The following is an 18,640-nucleotide window of genomic DNA, read 5'->3' as shown; positions in this document are numbered from 1 at the left end:
ATTATTATTATTATTATTATTTATTGATTGTTATTATTATTATTATTTATTGATTATTATTATTTACTGATTGTTATTATTATTATTATTATTATTTATTGATTATTATAATTTATTGATTGTTATTATTATTATTATTTATTGATTATTATTATTATTATTATTATTATTATTATTTATTGATTATTATTATTATTATTATTTATTGATTACTATTACTATTATTATTATTATTATTATTATTATTATTATTATTATTATTATTATTATTATTATTATCGTCGTTGTAATAAGAGCTTAAAAGAATGAAATTTGGCTTTATATTAATTTGCTCCCAAAAGTTAAAAAATTGAAAAACAATTTAGATCTACTACCCAAACTCCACACAATCGAACAACCAACATACAAAATAACCAATTACACAAAGCTTTGTTTCAATAAAATTTGAAATATACAAAGAATTAGAAGAAAAAAATATATAATTAGAAATTGCATGGCAAGGAACTAGATCTTACATATGCGAACAAATAAATAAATTTATAAACAAAAAAAACATATTTGGTACAGTTGGGCGAAGTAGCAGTGACCACCGACATTTTTATTATTGTTGGGCGAAGTAGAAGCGACCACCACTGACGACGGAGTTACTTAAAGCAGCAGCGAGCCTTAGGTGGGCAAAGCAGAGGTCGGAGGCTCAAGGATCGATTTTGAGAGTGAGGGAATTGAATGAGAAGGCGATTGATAATCGATTTTTGAGAGTTTGTGAATAGAGAAGTAGAAGAAGCAATGGAAGTAGGAAGAACATAGAAGGAACTCAAGGATGAAGAAGGAAGGAAGGAAAAGAGAGAGAGAGGAACAACGTGAGAGGAAGAGAGAGAGAGAGGGACGGCGGAGAGAGAGAGAGAGAGAGGAAGAGAGAAAGAGAGGGACGGCGGAGAGAGAGAGAGAGAGGAAGAGAGAGAGAATGATAACCCTAATTTTGAAACCCTAATTTTGAAAATGGGCTGGCCTGGGCTTAGTTTACTAAGTAGTAGCGATTTTTTTTTTAAATTTTAATTTGGTATTCGGGTATTCGGGTACCCGTTTCTGAAAAAATGCGCCCCATGTCCCGACCCGGATAGAAGGCAATTTTCCCGGGTCGGGTACCTGACCCGGAAAAACTGCTTTTTCTCCTAAATTTCCCATTGGGTATTTACCGGGTCATCGGAAAATCGGGTCGGGGTTTTTTGAACACCCCTACTTTATATCATTAGCAATATCATTACACATCAATTGAACTGAATTGAATAAATCGAATTAAATCAAAATCAAGCACAAAATCATATTTTAGGGCTATTAATTTCGAAATATTCGAAAATTAGGGTTAGGGAGTTCGAAATTTCGAACATATTAGGGCTTAATTCGGTCCTTTTCATGGCTATTTGAGCATAATTAAATCACATTTAATTGAATCCAAGACTTTAATCACATTAAATATAACAATTGAACCATAATTAAATTAATTTCTCCCTCTTAGGGTCTGTTCACATTTACTAAACTGAGATGAACTGAACTGAACTGAACTGATTGGAGCTGAACTGAACTGAATTGAGCTGAAATGAATATTTTATGTGAGAGAGATATTAAGAGCTGAACTGAACTGAACTGATTAGAGCTGAGCTGAACTGAAATGAACTGATTGGAGCTGAACTGAACTGAAATTAAGTAAATGTGAACAGGCCCTTATTTGATTATAAAATTAACGTGGACATCAAATAATCGTATTATTATGATCTAGCGCGTTCATGCAAGAGGCTAACTGATATCATTGTAGGAGTTTATTAGGTACTACGCAGCGGAAATAACATGAATCATATTCATAAAGCACCTAAACCAAGAATCGCATGCATAACACACAAGACACATAATCATACCTTTGATGCGTGAATTCCACAAAGCTATTCGACAGGCAAATCAGGGAGAGAATAGAGCCCTAAGTGTTGCTCCTCTACTTAGTCAACGAGATTCGAACGAGCCGTCAACCAATACTAGATTGGTCGAGTGATTGAGGAAAACCGCGATCACCACCTTTACGGACAACCGACCACCGCACAATCCACCACCACCACGAGACACCACCGTGCGTCGAGGAGGAGGAGAGAGCCGTGAGAGAGAGGACTTTGAGAGGGGTTGGGTTTCGTGTTTGCTAATTCGGGTTTGATCAAAAGATCAGTTAATAATTGCTTACTTGCAAACCTAGGCACCTAGTCTATTTATAATGTCATTATAATTAGACTAGGGCACCCAAAACCCTCCTTATTCCTCCATATGGCCGGCTACCTAGAGTGATGAGGCCCATGATGGGCCTCGCTCGTCCTCTAATGCTCGATCTAGCCCCTTTGTGTGACCTTATAGGATCCGTCCAATTGGGCTTTGGCCTATTTTACTAGTCCAAAGATCGTAAGTATCTCTAGCTATGGCAAAACGACGACCCAAATGTCCGGACTTAATTATCTTTATAATTTGATCCATTTATATATCTAGTAATTGCACATGACGAAGACATAACTCCTTCAATTTCGCCAGTGCTTTAGGGTTACTCGGTTAGTGTTATAGGGGTTACTCAGTTAGTATTAGAGGGGTTACTTGGTCTGTTTTATATGGGTTACTTTTTTTTTTTTTTTGAAACCATTATATGAGTTACTTTGTTCTTTTACAAGTGGTCGCACGGTGTGGTTGGCCATACACAAGACGGGTTGTAAGTTTAAAAACGTAAAGACAAAATTTTGCACAAATTAGTGTAATTAATGAATATATTTTATTAATACTTTCTTCTTTTAGCTTTTTATACATAACACTTAGGGCTACATATAGCATTTTTCATTGTTAAAATATGTACAAATAGACAAAGAAAAATACAATTCCCTTGGAAAACACAAAAGTTATATTTCCGAATTTAAAAATAAAAACGTAAAAATGGGATATTGGATATTACTCCGTAGAATGAAACTAAAATCCATGTGTAAAAAATCATTCAAGCTTACTAAAAATACATAATCAACTTGATTTTTGGTTAAATATAATCAACTTGACAACTCAAAGCAAAACTGATAGACGAGCTGAACCGACATACCATGATACCAACTAAATCAAAAATTAAGACCACAATTTAATGAAACCAATCTAATCCATACCTCAACCAAAAGCCTACAAACCAGAATTTAAATCCTACCCCACATTTACTTGTAATTGAACGACCTTATTAGCCATTAACATTATGTTTGTACTAAAACATACTTGTATCTATAATTGTACTTCCTTTATTTGACTCTTTTCATTCACTTGTAGGGCCGTTTTGCACTAGTTACTTGTTTCATTTCACGCTTTCAGCCAATGTTGTGAATTATACAAAAAACAAAAAAAAAAAAAAAAAAAAAGAAATAAAATTGGTTTTTCTACATGATACCCCTTGTACATTGTACCCTTGTACCCTTGAGTTATTGGGTTTTCTACATTGTACCCTTGAACTCCGTAAGTCCAAAGTTCTACAAGGTGCCCTTGAGTTTTTGTGTTTTTCTACATGGTAGCCTTGAGTTGTAAAATAAATTACTCTTAACTTAATTTGACTCAAACCAACACCATCTAAATGATCTATTTACCACTTTCCTATTTATATTAGATGGAGGAATCACCAATCTTTATTATTCGCTATTGTAGGGAATATTTCAAGCATTATGATAACCCCAAACTTGAACCCCACTGTGATCATACACTAAAGTATGGTGGCGTTCCAAAGGGAAAGAAAAGAGAGCAAAAGAGTCGCCAACAAGTTTTAGGAACTTGTAAACCCAAAAGACAATCCAAAAGGACCATCAACTACTCCATAAGGTCTTGAACCAAACAGGGTCCGGGGATGAGGGTACGAATCCAATCTACAAAAGAAAGGACCCGCCCTATAAAATAGGCCTCTACTTTGTTCTGCTCGTATTTATGTGCGCTTTTCGAATAACATACAAACATCATATTGAACCTAACCTGTTTATCTATGTTGGTTGAATATTAATGCACAAATAAAACTATTATTGGCGATCACTTGAGTTAAAATAACATTAACCTAAACCAAATTATTAATTATCTTATTAAGCGTGATTTCAAGTACAAATTCCCTTTAACATGCATAAAAGGTGTGATCAAGCAATAACAATATAAAATAAATATCAAGCAACATAATAATAAACATAACAATAATGATGATAATAGCATGATAAGGCATGATAAAGCTTGATAATAATAGCAAGATCCTAGGCATGATACTAACAAGATTAATAACAACTCCTAGCATGTCACTAAACAATAAAGATCAAAGCTTTAAACCTAACATGGTACTTACATGATATTAGAAAGAATAAAGGCACCCTAAACATGATACTAGAAAGCATAAAATAACATCCTAACATGATACTAGGAATTGAATATCCTAACATGATACTAGGAATCATAAAACAATAATAAGCATGTTTTCTACATTGTTAATAAAATTGGGAGTAAGCTAATCTACTTACTTTGAAGCCTCGTACCTCTTTCTAATAACAAAATACACAAGTTAGTAAACTTCAATGAAAATAATAAAGAACAATTAAATAATTAAATTGAAATCAAATTAAACAAAGTTTTGACTAGTTTTGGACCAAACCCTCAGAAATTATCAAACCTTGCACGTCTAGGGCGAAGGCAACTTCGAACTTGGTTAAGAGATTCTAAGTCTTGTGAATGCGGAATATTGTATGTAAAAAGGGGTAGTTTAGAAAGAGAGAGAAAGAATAAGAATTAAGCTATATTGCCTAGAGAGAGCATAGAGAGAATTAATGATGAGAGTTGATGAATCAAAACAGAGGTTCGGGGACCCTATTTATAAGGAAGCAGTCCGAAAAATCATAGAATTTGATAAGGAATAAAAATACACGCTGTCGCCAGGAATCGACTCTGTCGCGAGGCGACAGGGTCTGTCGCGTGGCGACAGACTTGTCGTTTGGTGACAACCTGTATTAGCGTGTTTTCTTCACGCAGAATCCGATCTTTAATCAACTTGATCTACAGAATCCGTACAGAAGATAAAATACGTACTTTTAAGATAATAATAATAATAAAATAATGTTCTACTCCAAATAAAAGTCTATTTAAAATAAATAATTATTAAATCTAATAATATTAGAATTAAAAAGAACCTTCTAGAAACTTCTAGAAAATTATAATTAATCCTAATGATTATAGGAATAATAATTAATATTTGGCCCTCCTCTAGATCATTGGGCCGTATGTAAATAATTAACCGGGCCCAGTTTAGTATTTTGGCCATAACTTCCTCAATATTCATCGGAATTGGGCTTATAATATATTGTTGGAAAGGTCTTTTCGAGCCCCATCCAACTACACTATTATTGGACCTTAATTATGAACCAAACTAAACTGATTTGGCTATTTTCAAATAGAGTTATTTTCAAAAACAGAGAGAAGAGAATTTTAATAAAACTAAACCGCAACACTTGACTTTCAACCACTTTCACCCCATTCGATTATGGTTCGACGCGAAAGGCATTCATCACTGGGTTTGGTTTTGGGGAGACACAAATGGGTGTCTACAGCTATTTAGTGGAATTTTTGTATGATTGTTTGAGATGGAGGATAATAACTTTTTTTTGCTTCTACTTTAACTAAAAGAGCTTGTTTTAGAGGGGACTCAAGTTGTTTGTTTTTTTTTTTTTTTTTTTTTTTTTTTTTTTTTTTTGCAATAAACATACTAATTGTGTCTTTGAGGGTGCTAAATAAGTGCTAAATGATCTATTTACCACTTCTATATTTATATTAGATGGAGGAATCACCAATCTTCATTATTCGCTATTTAGTGGAACTTTTGTATGATTGTTTGAGATGGAAGATAACAACTTTTTTTTTTTGCTTCTACTTTAACTAAAAGAGCTTGTTTAAGAGGGGACTCAAGTTTTTTTTTTTTTTTTTTTTTTTTTTTTTTTTGCAATAAACATGCTAGTTGTGTCTTTGAGGGTGCTAAATAAGTTGATTAGATGGTGTTGGTTTGGGTCAAATTAATTTAGAGTCATTTATTTTACTACTCTAGGGTACCATATAGAAAAATCCAAAAACTCAATGGTATAATGTAAAATAAACTAATAACTCAAGGTCACCTTGTAAAGATTTGAATTTAGGAGGGTATAAGGTAGAAAACTAAAAAATTCAAGGGTACGATCAGAAAATAAACCCAATAAAAAAAAAGTTATGTGGGTATGTAATTGCTAAATCGTCAACGAATAAATTATTAATAACATTCGATTGTTTTAATTTATACTTTTTGATTATTTAAGATATTATTAGCAGTCAAAATATGAGCTTAGCACACATGACGACAGATCTTATCGTCATGTGTGCTAAGCTCCAACGAGGCACTTAAAAAAGAGGAACTACATTTGAAGGGTTGTGAGACAAAATAAAATGTCTCACAACATAAAATAATATAGCAAATGTACTAGGAAGAGGGAGAAAGGAAGAGAGAGATAGAGAGAGTGAAAAAGGGTGAGGTAGGGCCCACCTTTGGAGTCAGAAATGGTTTCACGTGCGAAAACGACAAAAAAAATTGGGACCACAACTACTGAAAGTATATTTTGTACCACTGAGGATTTTTTTAAGTACCACTAAAACCGCATTGAGTACCACTGGGAGTGTATTATGTACCACTGAGATGTAATGGTATTATTTGACAGCGTAATTAGATATTTGAACCTTTTTTTAAATACCATTAAAATTATATTTTTGTACCACTGAGAGTGTATTTTGTACCACTGAATCTAAAATGGCAAAATTTAAATCCCGCATGAAATGACCAACCTACCCCTGTGAGACACTTCTAAATCTCTCTCAACCCTCCGTTTATATAACCTCCTTAAAAAATAGAGTCATCCCTCCTTTATCTGCAATACTATACCATTAACTAGACTTAGACCTGATTTAATATTTTGTCTTTTAAAGGAAGGCTTTTGCCACACTGACTTGGAGAAAACTTATGAAGGAAAAAGTCAGATTTGACTTCAAGTTACATCTAGTTACGAAAAGAAAATTTGGGATACATGCCACTATATACTTCCTCCGTCCTCTTTAAATAGTCCTTTATGTGCAAATTTTAGTCTCAAAATGTTCACCCCATTTGCTTTTTCAAACAACTATTAATATTAATTCTTTACCAAAATTCCCTCCAATTTACAACAATATTGGTGCAATATTTACCTTTCCCATGTAAATTTTATTTTCCCATATACTTTTATTACCTTCTCTCTACTTTTTTTTCAATTTTCTTTTACTATTCTTATTTGTATTTATTAATTCCCGTGAAAAATGCCCATAAGGGACTATCAAAAGGAGACAGATGGAGTATTTGCTAGCTTTGCTAAAAAAAAAAACCCCCTTCTTTCTCTACAAATACATATCCAGTTCTTTTTTCTTGAAAATCTATTCCTCTTTTACCAAAACGGACCTCGACGAGCCCTTGAACCTAGCCCTCATAATCATCAAATCTAGTCAAAGTGACATATATAAATAATGTAAAAGTTAAATTTTTTCAAGTAAAAGGAAGGAAATATAACAAAAATTAGGGTTCGTTTGGTATCACTGTGGTTTTCTGTTTTTTGGTTTTTTGTTTTTCAAAATTATATGATATATGTCATATAATGAATTAAAAAATAGTCAAACTTATTAAAATCATGATAAATTAGAAAACTGACAATTAAAAAGTGGAAACACCTTTTTCTTGTTTTTGTAGTTTGTTCTAAATTTTGTAAATATATATTATTAGATAATAGATACTAATGATAAAAATTAATTTTTTTTTTTCTAAAAAATAGGGGAATTGCTAGTTAGATTCTTCTAAGTTCTAAACGTCTTTTCAAAAATCAAATTCTAATATATTTTTTACATAAAATGAGAAATGATCAACGAAAATAAAAGGAGGAAGTATGGATGTACAAATATAATATATTTTTTTTGAATAAGTACAAATATAAAATTATAAAAATGTATAGATTGTTCTTCAATTATTTGATACAAAGTATTATTTAACTCTCTTGCAATTAGAGAATTAAATTTGAAAGTTTTTGGTATTAAAAAAAAAAAACAAAAAACACAGTCTATGCGTCGAATGTGCCTAAAAACTAGTTGAGCTTAACAAGTGCTCATGAATATACTAGTTAAAAAAAAACTTATTGATGACATTGAACATATAGTACAATGTAATGTTATTAAGCCTTGACGGAAGCAAGCAACTGATCAGAGATCTTATAATCAGCTTCAACATTAAAAACTCCAGAAAACATAAGAGGAGGCCAATTAAATGTAATTGTACCAGTCTTTGTCTTAGCATCATTACGGTTTTTAAAATTGTTCAAGTTATAATTCATTCTCTTTAGACTATTGTAAACATTTTGTCTAATTATTGTCTTAGCATCATTAAATTTCCTTTTAGAAACTTCAGCTTGCGCACTAACAACTCCAGATACCATTAGCAGCGGGGTAGAGTTAGCTTTAGTTTTTTTAAAGATATAAATCGCTGTCAAATCGGAGTTGTTATTGATAATGTTGTCCATATCATGCCATAGTTTTAAAGCATCGTTATACAAGCATCCAAGCATTTGGTGGATGACATCTACGTCCGTAAGAGCGTCCTTGCTATTGCTCTTTATGCAGCTAATGCATACTTCTGGAGCGAATGTTGCACCGCACATTTTGTTAACTAGAGTAACGTTGTCTGCGGCATGTGTCAAAACGTCTATTAGGCAAAGGAGAGAAATTACTTGTGTGCAAATTTTCTTGTAAAAACCCATTGTATTGTACGGAGTATTATTATGTTTTTGAATTGGAAGCCTAATTCAATTTTAAATAGATTGATCAATTCATGTAATTTATAGATCAGATTTAGGTAGTTTTAATTATTAAAAACTTATTACGCCGAAGAATATGGGTGAGCATGCACAAATCACGTTAGCCCAAAGATAAACTATTGGATATACTTTAACCAATAAAATTAATGTGGTCTTAAATAATTTTAATGCATTTTTTTGGATTAAAAATTTACATTACAAACATTTTTAAAAATTATGTGGTTACAAAATTACTTGAATATAATCATTTCTATAGCATTACCCTTTAACAAATTTGATAAAACGATCTGCTAACGAACGCGCCCGAGGCGTTAGATAAGCATTTAAAATATTACCTAAGTGGTATTAATTTGGGAATTCATGACAAAATCACACGTCGGTAGGTGTAATTAATGTTCATTTTAATGTAATCTTTCTACTTTTAGTTATTAGCTTTTTCAACAGGCGTTCGTTAGCTAAAAATAAGCATTTTATATCTTTCCTTTTTTGGTATAAATATGAAATGCATGACAAAATCATGTGCAACTCACTGTAATTAATGAATATATTTCATTAATACTTTCCCTTTTTAGCTTATTATACATATCCCTTAGAGCTACATATAGCATTTTCCATTGTTAAAATATACTTCGTATATGTACAAATAGACAAAGAAAAATACAATCCCTTAAGAAAAACAAAAAAGTCATACCGGAGTATTTCTAAATTTAAATAACCGTGACTCCGACTCAACAAATTTTTTTCGAACATAAAAAATGATGAAATTATAAAAATGGGATATTGGGCATTAATTAAGTAGTAGTATGAAACTAAAATTCATGTGTAATTGTTTCAAAAAAAAAAAAAAAAAAAAAACCATCCATGTGTAAAAAATCATTCAAGCTTACTAAAGTTACATAATCAACTTGATTTTTGATAACTCAAAGCAAAACTGATTGACGAGCTGAACCGACATACCATGATACCAACTAAATCAAAAATTAAGACCACAATTTAATGGAACCAATCTAATCCATACCTAAAGTCCTAAACCAAAATAAAGCCTACGAACCGGAATCTAAATCCGTACACATTTACTCGAAATTGAACGACCCTATTTGCCACTTCTAACATTATGTTTGTACTAAAACTTATCTATAATTGTACTTCCTTTGACTTTTTTAATTAATTTACACTTTTTGCATTGTTAATTAATTCACTTGATTCACTTCAACCAATGTTCGTGGGTACAGACTTGTTGGAATCATCTAAACAAATAGATTATTAAAATTCAATTGTTGTAATTTATACTTATTGATAATAAAAGATATTATTAGTAGTCAAAGTTCCGTGTCAGCTTGTGTGCTAAGCTCTAATGAGACACTTAAAAAATAGAGGAATTAGTTATCATCCCTTCATTTTTTTTTGTTTAAATACATCACTTAGGATTTTACATTTTTTTTTTTTTTAATTTTTAGAATGATGAGGGTTACTTCACTTACTTGTTCACACGTTACTCGGTCAGCTAGGGTTTACCTCACTTAGCTCGGCCAGGAGTTACTCATTTGGTCAAGGCTTATTTGATTAGTTAGGGGTTACTCGTTGTTATTAGGTGACACCGATCATATACAAAAGTTGATGTTTATAACATTAGATTTTACTTGAGTTATTTTTAAGAAATTGAAAAAAATAGGTCGATACATAGAAAAAATGGCCATAATAATAAATGTAAAGCAGTTGTACAGTACTTAGCTTGTACTAACTAAACAAAGACCTAGTTATTAGTATTTTGGGGAGTCTTTCAAAAGGGCGTGTGTGCCATACTCTAGTTGTTGTTATATACAAGCAGTTTGTTTAAAAAATCAAGATATTTAATTAATACAGTAGTTGATGACATAAGTTTGTGCACAAACAAATTAAAATGATGAGAGTAAAATTGGATTTGGCTCATACTTTACTAATTGTAGTAATAGTATTATCAATATCATCATCACTACATCACGCACACACCGTGGGTGAAGATGTTGCTGCTACAAAAAAAATAGCTCTTCCAGGTTGTCCAGACAAATGTGGCAACGTGACGATCCCCTATCCTTTCGGAATAGGAGATAAGTGCCACTACCATCACCCCGAAGACGGCAAGCACTACAATATCACTTGCGACATGAATCGGAACCCTCCAATTCCAACTTATGGTGATGATGGTAGTATTCAAGTCCAAAAAATCAGTCTAAAAGGCGAATTCCGGGTAAGTAGCCCAATCTCATATAAATGTTATGGTAGTGGTGGTGCGAATATCAAACAGTCTAAAACCTGGACTCGTATTGCGAGGTTTGCCCTCTCGAGGACCCATAACATTGTTGGCGCTATTGGTTGCGATACCATAGGTGTATTCTCTGGTTTGCAGATGAATAGATCCATTAATTTTGAAACAGGATGTATAACTAGTTGCACTAATAAAGATGTATGGGATGATATCCGGGCATGACCGATATCTTGCGAAAGCACGTGACCAGATCACGAGAAGACGCCGATATGTTACAGAAAGAGGACATGTCGGCCTGCCGCAATTCAACACGTGGCAACAGAAACTCGACACTTGGCGCGAAAGGTTGTGCATGGGTGAAAGCCACCTGTCAAGGTAGATTACTATAAATAAGTAGGTAAGACCTCATTAATGGGGACAATTTTTTAATGACTCTCTCTCTCTAATCTCTCTCTACTTTCTTTCTCTTACTTGTCTTCTCTTCTCAAATACTTTCTGACTTTATCATCGGAGTGGTTATCCCCGGATCACCCCGGGGTTAGCTAACCTCTTCTCATTGTGTAGGTTCTCAGCTTGCCGATAGGGGTATCAGAATCTCAGTTCCGAGTTCCTGGAGGAGTTGGGATCAGACAGAAACAATTTGGCGCTAGAAGGAGGGGCTGTTGATCACTTCTATCGCCTAAGAACCTCACACAAAATATATACACAACAACAATAATCATGGCCGGAAACAATTTAAACAATGGGATACCAGAAGGACAACCCCAGGTGGAGATAGTGGATGAAACCCATACCCTAGAGGGTAATCAGTTCCATATGCCGATAACCCCCCCTGCAGGAGGAAGGGAGGCAGAGGATCCTATGGCGGCATTTACTCCAGATGAATTGGAAACAGCCGCAAGGGTGATGAGTGCAATGAGCAAGAAGAGAAAGGAGGCTGAGGCAGCACGGGCTGAAAGAGAAGCTGCCCAGGCCGATAGAGGAACATCGCACCATCATCAGGAGGAACAACACAATCAGCTGGAGAACTCGTCAAGGAGACCCCGACATGAGTCGCCAGTAAGGACGCATACAACATCACGGCAAGATGAGCAATCCTCGAGCCGTGTTGCGAGTACCAGAACTCGGCAGCAAAGAAGCTCACAAGTGGCAGGTCAAGCAGTACGCACGGTAGTGCAGCTAAGGGCATCCCCATTTGCCCAGCACATCTTAGAACAACCAATGGAGAAAGTGAAAATGCCGACTTGTAGATATGATGGAAGAGGGGATCCGGCAAGATTTATAACGTCTTATGAGGGACACATGATGCTGTACACAAACTCAGATGCAGTTTGGTGTAAGGTCTTTCCGACAACTTTGATTGGGGCTGCAGCCGATTGGTTTAACAACCTTGAAGTTGGATCAGTAGATAGCTTTGAAAGACTGACTGAGATGTTTGTAGGGCAATATGTCAGTAACAGCGTGAGGCAGAAAACTTCTGGAGAGTTGATGGCTGTGGAGCAGAAATCAGATGAATCCTTGAGGGATTACATCAGGAGATTTAATAATGAAGCAAACACTATTCCGAAGTTACAACAGGAGATAGCTGTGATGGCTTTGATGAATGGATTAGTTGATTCAGATTTCAAAAGGTATCTTACAAGGAAGAGTCTGCCGACATTGGCGGCAGCGTTCAGCAAAGCTCACGATTACATAAAGAGTGAGGAGATGTTGAAGACGAGTAGCAGGCATATGGTGGTAGGAAAGGGGCAAATTCAAAATGAGGGGACCTCGTCTGGAGGGAGCAGGCCGAGAACTCCTGCCTCGGGAAGGGGAGGAGGAAGCCGGCAAGATACCAGACCGACAAGGCTGCCAATGAGATACAGCACCTATACCCCCCTGAATACACCAAGGGCTGTAATCTACTCAGTGAATCAGAACAGAGAAGATTGGTCAAGGCCGATTCCCATGAAAGCAAGGTCGAGGGACATGAAGAAGTACTGTATGTTCCATAGGGATGTGGGGCATTATACAGAAGAGTGTACCCAATTGAAGGACAACATCGAGGAGTTGATCAGGAGAGGGCACCTAACACAATACCGGTTGAATACCGGTAGAAATCAACAACCGGCACAGGCCGTTGAGAGGCAACAAATAGAAGCAAGGCCTGAAAGAGCTCAAGGAAGAATAGTCCGACAAGGGGACGCAGGAATACCACCGTTATCTACTGGAAGGGTAGATGTGATAACGGGAGGACCGATTCACGGAGGAACGATTAGTGGGGCAAAGAAGCATTTAGCGGAGCACCGGCATCTGGTTTGTGCTTTGGATGTAGATAATCGCCCTCGGCCGGCATCAATACCACAAGTTGTGTTTACGGAAGAAGATGCACGAGGTGTAGTGTTCCCACATGACGATCCGTTAGTCTTGATAATCAAGATAAATGGTGCCGACATCAAAAGGGTGCTGGTAGATGGGGGCAGTTCAGCAAATGTTTTGTTTGTTCAAGCTTTTAATGAGATGAATATCGGGAGGCAATACCTGAAACCGGTGTCGTATCCAGTAATCGGGTTTAATGGATCAACTGTGAGGCCGGAGGGGAGTATTGTGTTGCCTGTAAGGATGGGTGATGGACCACAAGCAAGAGATGTGATGGCAGAGTTTCTGGTGGTGGATGTCAAGTCAGCGTATAACGCAATTATCGGCAGACCGATAATTCATGACATGCAGGCTGTTGTATCAACCTACCACTTGGCAATAGCCTATGTGTCAAACTTGGGAGCTGTGGAGAAGGTGTATGGAGGCCAGGTTATGTCAAAAGCCTGTTATGTCACAGCTTTAAAGAACCCCGTTGGTAGTGCCACAGTTCCATGCAACCCAACAAGGGAAGGTGAACCGACAGTGCAAGATTTGAAAATGAAAAACTTTGACGCAAGACCTGAAGAAACACCAAGGCCGTTGCCGGGCGGAGAAACCGTCCAAGTTGAATTGCAGCCAGGCGACCCCAGTAGAACAGTGAAAGTTGGGGCAGATATGGATGTGGAGACCAGATGCAACCTGATAAGTTTATTGCGCGAGAACGCCGACGTCTTTGCGTTCTCGGCCAGTGAGATGCCAGGCATACATCCTGAGGTAATGGAACATAAGCTGAATGTTGATAGAAAGTTTAGGCCGATAAGGCAGAAGAAGCGTAATTTCTCGACTGAGAAGATAGAAGCAATCCAGGCCGAGGTGAATAAGCTCTTAGCAGCAGGGTTTATAGAACCCTGTACATATCCCGAATGGTTGGCAAATGTAGTAATGGTGAGGAAGCTGACAGGGAAATGGCGAATGTGCGTGGATTTTACAGATTTGAATAACGCCTGCCCTAAGGATTGCTATCCATTACCCCGGATAGATAGGCTGGTAGATTCGACCTCTGGTCATGCCATGCTTAGTTTTCTGGATGCATTCTCGGGATATCACCAGGTCAGCATGCATAAGGCCGACAGAAATAAAACGGCCTTTATAACGGATGTAGGTGTGTACTGTTATAAGGCAATGCCCTTTGGGCTAAAAAATGCAGGGGCAACCTATCAGAAGTTGGTGGATAAGATTTTTGAGAAACAGAAAGGGCGGAATGTTGAGGTGTATGTGGATGATACGATAGTAAAGAGTAAGAACAAAGAAGACCATATAGCCGATTTGAGGGAGACATTCGAAACCTTGAGAAAATATCAAATGAAGTTGAATCCAGAGAAGTGTGTCTTTGGGGTGAGATCAGGGAAGTTTTTAGGTTTCATGGTTAGTGAACGGGGGATAGATGCAAATCCCGATAAGGTGAATGCGGTGCTTCAAATGAAACAACCAAGAACCATTCGTGATATACAGAGGTTAACGGGCAGGATGGCAGGGCTAACAAGATTTATCAGCAAATCAGCTGATAAAGCACTCCCGTTTTTTATGGTGCTGAGAAAGAATAAGGCATTCGAGTGGGGAAAAGAACAAAGTGATGCCTTAGAAGTAGTGAGGAATCATCTTAAATCTCTTCCCACAATTGCTAGGCCTGAGAAGGGAGAAGTGTTACAATTATACATCTCAGCATCACCAAAAACAATAGCGGCCGTTTTGTTGGTAGAAAGGAAGAGGCAACAACAACCGATTTACTTTGTCAGCCATGTCTTGAATGCAGCAGTACGCAGATACCCAGTAATAGAGAAAATGGCTTTAGCTGTACTGGTAGCAGCCAGGAAGTTAAGACCTTACTTTGATGCACATCCGATAGAAGTACTCACCAATCATCCCCTAGAGAAGTCACTGCGAAAAATGGATACGTCTGGTAGACTACTGACATGGGCAGTAGAGTTATCGGAGTATGAAATAAGTTACAAGCCTAGGACGTCAATTAAGGCTCAAGCGTTATCAGATTTTATTGTTGAAACACATACACGGATGAAGAAGAGGAGTTGGGAACATGGCAGGTATCAGTTGATGGATCAGCCGCAGCAACGGGGGCAGGGGCCGGAGTTGTGATAACGACTCCAGATGGAAAAATATTTGAATACGCCATGAAATTTAAATTCAAGGCAACAAACAACGAGGCCGAGTATGAAGCTGCGGTAGCTGGAATGCAGCTGTCGATAGCGGCAGAGGCAAAACGGTTAGTTTTGACAACTGACTCCCAGCTGGTATCAAGCCAGTTTAGTGGGGAGTACGAAACTCGAGAGCCAGCAATGGTAAAGTATTTAGAGAAGATGAAGCAATTGGCAGCTCAGTTGCAATACTTTGAGATCAAACTGGTTCCGAGATTAAAAAATGCTCAAGCGGATGCACTGGCAAGATTGGCAAGTTCAAGCTTCAATGACTTGGAAAGAACGGTTATGGTTGAGATTTTAAAGCAGAGAAGCATAGATGAGATGCCGGCAGATGTCAATTGTGTTGAAGTGGAGGATCAGTGGTATGATAAAATACTGGCATACATCGTTCATGGTGTAGGACCAACCGATAAAGGGGAGCTGAGAAGGTTACAGAAGGATAGTGTGTGGTTCGTTATGTACCAAGGCCAGTTATACAAAAGGGGATTTTCATTGCCGTTGCAAAGGTGCATAACGGGTTTTGAATCCGCAAGATTAGTAGAAGAATTGCACGAGGGAAGTTGTGGTAATCACCTCGGAGCAAGAGCTTTGTCCAGAGAGGCAATGAGAAGGGGATACTACTGGCCGACAATGATTGCAGATGCGACGGCTTATGTTAAAAAATGCGAAAAGTGTCAAAAGTTTGCTCCAATTATCAACTTGCCCCCAAATGATCTGACTCCGATGTTGAATCCAGTCCCCTTTGCCCAATGGGGAATGGATATAGTAGGCCCGTTCCCATCAGCAACAGGTGGAAGAAAATATCTGATAGTGGGAATTGATTACTTCACCAAGTGGATAGAAGCAGAACCAGTAGCGAAGATAACGGCATCGGAAGTGAAAAAATTTATATGGAAAAGCATTTTCACGAGGTTCGGACTGCCGATGGCGATGGTTTTTGATCATGGAACTCAATTTGACTGTAAGCCAGTCAAAGATCTCTTAATGATGTATAAGGTAAAATTTGCTTATGCAGCAGTATGCCACCCACAGTCTAACGGCCAAGCAGAAGCAGCAAATAAGCAGATAATAACGACAATTAAGAAAAAGATCGAAGACGTAAAAGGTTTATGGGCAGATTTGATACCAGAAATATTATGGGCCAACAGGACAACAATGAGAGAAGCCACAGGTGAGTCCCCTTACACTCTAGTTTTCGGAACGGAGGCAGTCATACCAGCAGAAGTCGGGTTGCCGACATTCCGAATTCAGCATTATTGTGCAGATCAAAATGATTTACTCCTACGGCAACAGTTAGATTTCTTGCCAGAGCTAAGAGAAAAAGCAGCAGTTAAGTCAGCTGCCTTTAAAGAAAGAATGTCACGGGCCTACAACAGAAAAGTATCATATAGGCCGTTAAGCAAAGGAGATCTAGTCTTACGAAGAACCGCAGCAACCGGTAAGGGAAATGAAGACGGGAAGCTGACTACAAACTGGGAAGGGCCTTATCGAATAAGAGATGTCGTCATCCAAGGGTCATTTTATCTGGAAACCCCGGATGGGATACCTCTAAAAAATGTATGGAACTCCGCTGTATTGAAAAAATACTATGTGTAATGAACAAATCCTTATTTTTTGAAACTGATATCGAAAAAGATATCGGTAATGAATAAAGAAGTATTCAGGCAATACGCATTGAAATAGGCATCCTCCATTTAACAGAACATCGTTAAGTGGGATGGACAGCTAAAAACCGCTTCCATGAAGATAACAGTTATACAACCTGATCAGTTGTATATGTTAACTCATGAGGTTGCTGGTTCAAAATATAAATACCGGCCAAATCAATTCGAGTATACGCCGACATGAGTCGTAGCTCAGAAAATGATCGCCGAGAGGGTACCTAACTGGCTAAAACAACACAACAGTAGGTGACCAGTGTTATAATCTGAACCAGCAATAACCGTTCGCTTTCATGTTCGCAGCTCAGTGTGCATAGCTCTAGCGTGAACTATGTACACTGGGGGGCACGAGGAATGATATGGCGTTCAAATGCGTTGTGATATCCATAGTATGCTGATAAGTTTTTAAAATATGCTAGTAATTTTTATATGCAATTTCTCGAGCCAGGTTTTAGATCTGGTATCTCCGGAAGCTGGCGTCTTTAAAAAGGTTTCTAACTGGAAGTTTTCTGATTTCAGACAAAGCATTAGGTAAGTAACTATTGTTTGCAATTTTTTATGCGTTGAAAACTAGCAAGGCGAGGCAACATGATTATCATAACCTTGTTTAAAAACAGGCAAACTAGAAAATGATAACTAAAGAGTAACACAGTTATGATAAAAGTATAGAATTTTGAAGGTAAACGGCAGACGGTAAAAATAAAAATAAGTTTACACAACAGATAAAATTAACAGCCGACAGGCATCACCACAAAAGAGGGGTATATGCCGATAAAACAGCACTGTCAAAACATGTTCATACATACAAAAACAATAAAAGAGTTACGGCTGGTAAGGCCCAATGATACAAGACCCACAAGAGGATGTCGGTGATGACTGCCCGCCCCTTTAAGATTGAGCATTCTCAGGCACTGGGGAATCCAAAATGCTGGGATTGCTGGGGCCGTCATCAACAGTTGGCGCCAGGTTATACAAGTCCTCATCAGAAAATTGCTGCGCCTCAAAGCCAGAAGGGATCTTGTAGGCTTCCTCGCCGAAAGCCTTTTCAATTTTCGCCCAATCATCCTTCTTCCAACCGGCGGCGTGAGCAATACATCTCTGAGCAGCGGTCCAACCTCCATCAAAACGATCTTGGAGCTTGGAGCAGAACTCATCAGAGGCTAGATAACGGCCGACCGCTCTCCGACGAATACCAGGTTTGTCGGCTTCCATTTTTTGAACCTTTTCTTCAAGGCTCTTAATTTTAATCCTGGCATCCCGGAG

At 37.1% G+C, this 18,640-nt stretch overlaps 2 protein-coding genes across 2 annotated transcripts; both read left to right on the top strand.

The window, feature by feature from the left end:
- The first annotated feature begins 12,594 nt into the window (after nucleotides 1–12,594).
- LOC145607341 (uncharacterized) lies at nucleotides 12,595–13,903 on the top strand. The gene is made up of 3 exons (XM_081663026.1): nucleotides 12,595–13,255; nucleotides 13,478–13,823; nucleotides 13,873–13,903. The coding sequence occupies exons 1-3, from the start codon at nucleotides 12,595–12,597 to the stop codon at nucleotides 13,901–13,903; spliced, it is 1,038 nt and encodes a 345-aa protein (XP_081519152.1).
- A 50-nt stretch (nucleotides 13,904–13,953) lies between these two features.
- Nucleotides 13,954–17,912, top strand: LOC145607340 (uncharacterized). The gene is made up of 5 exons (XM_081663025.1): nucleotides 13,954–14,474; nucleotides 15,186–15,480; nucleotides 15,603–15,965; nucleotides 16,023–16,649; nucleotides 17,826–17,912. The coding sequence occupies exons 1-5, from the start codon at nucleotides 13,954–13,956 to the stop codon at nucleotides 17,910–17,912; spliced, it is 1,893 nt and encodes a 630-aa protein (XP_081519151.1).
- The last annotated feature ends 728 nt before the right edge of the window (nucleotides 17,913–18,640 follow it).

Source organism: Chenopodium album, chromosome 23 (genome assembly GCF_948465745.1).
Source record: "Chenopodium album chromosome 23, dcCheAlbu1.1, whole genome shotgun sequence".
Taxonomy (NCBI): Eukaryota; Viridiplantae; Streptophyta; class Magnoliopsida; order Caryophyllales; family Amaranthaceae; genus Chenopodium; species Chenopodium album.
Note: the sequence above shows the minus strand (reverse complement) of the source record. Positions and strands in the feature narration are given on the sequence as shown.

Excerpts from the sequence above, each read along its gene's own strand:
- LOC145607341 (XM_081663026.1), top strand. The coding sequence starts at position 12,595 with ATGTTTGTAGGGCAATATGTCAGTAACAGCGTGAGGCAGAAAACTTCT. Across the intron at positions 13,256-13,477 it reads ACAATACCGGTTGAATACCG|ATAATCGCCCTCGGCCGGCA; the intron begins GTAGAAATCAAC and ends CTTTGGATGTAG. Across the intron at positions 13,824-13,872 it reads TTTCTGGTGGTGGATGTCAA|GCTGTTGTATCAACCTACCA; the intron begins GTCAGCGTATAA and ends CATGACATGCAG.
- LOC145607340 (XM_081663025.1), top strand. The coding sequence starts at position 13,954 with ATGTCAAAAGCCTGTTATGTCACAGCTTTAAAGAACCCCGTTGGTAGT. Across the intron at positions 15,481-15,602 it reads GTAGACTACTGACATGGGCA|GTATCAGTTGATGGATCAGC; the intron begins GTAGAGTTATCG and ends GGAACATGGCAG. Across the intron at positions 15,966-16,022 it reads CGGATGCACTGGCAAGATTG|AGAAGCATAGATGAGATGCC; the intron begins GCAAGTTCAAGC and ends ATTTTAAAGCAG.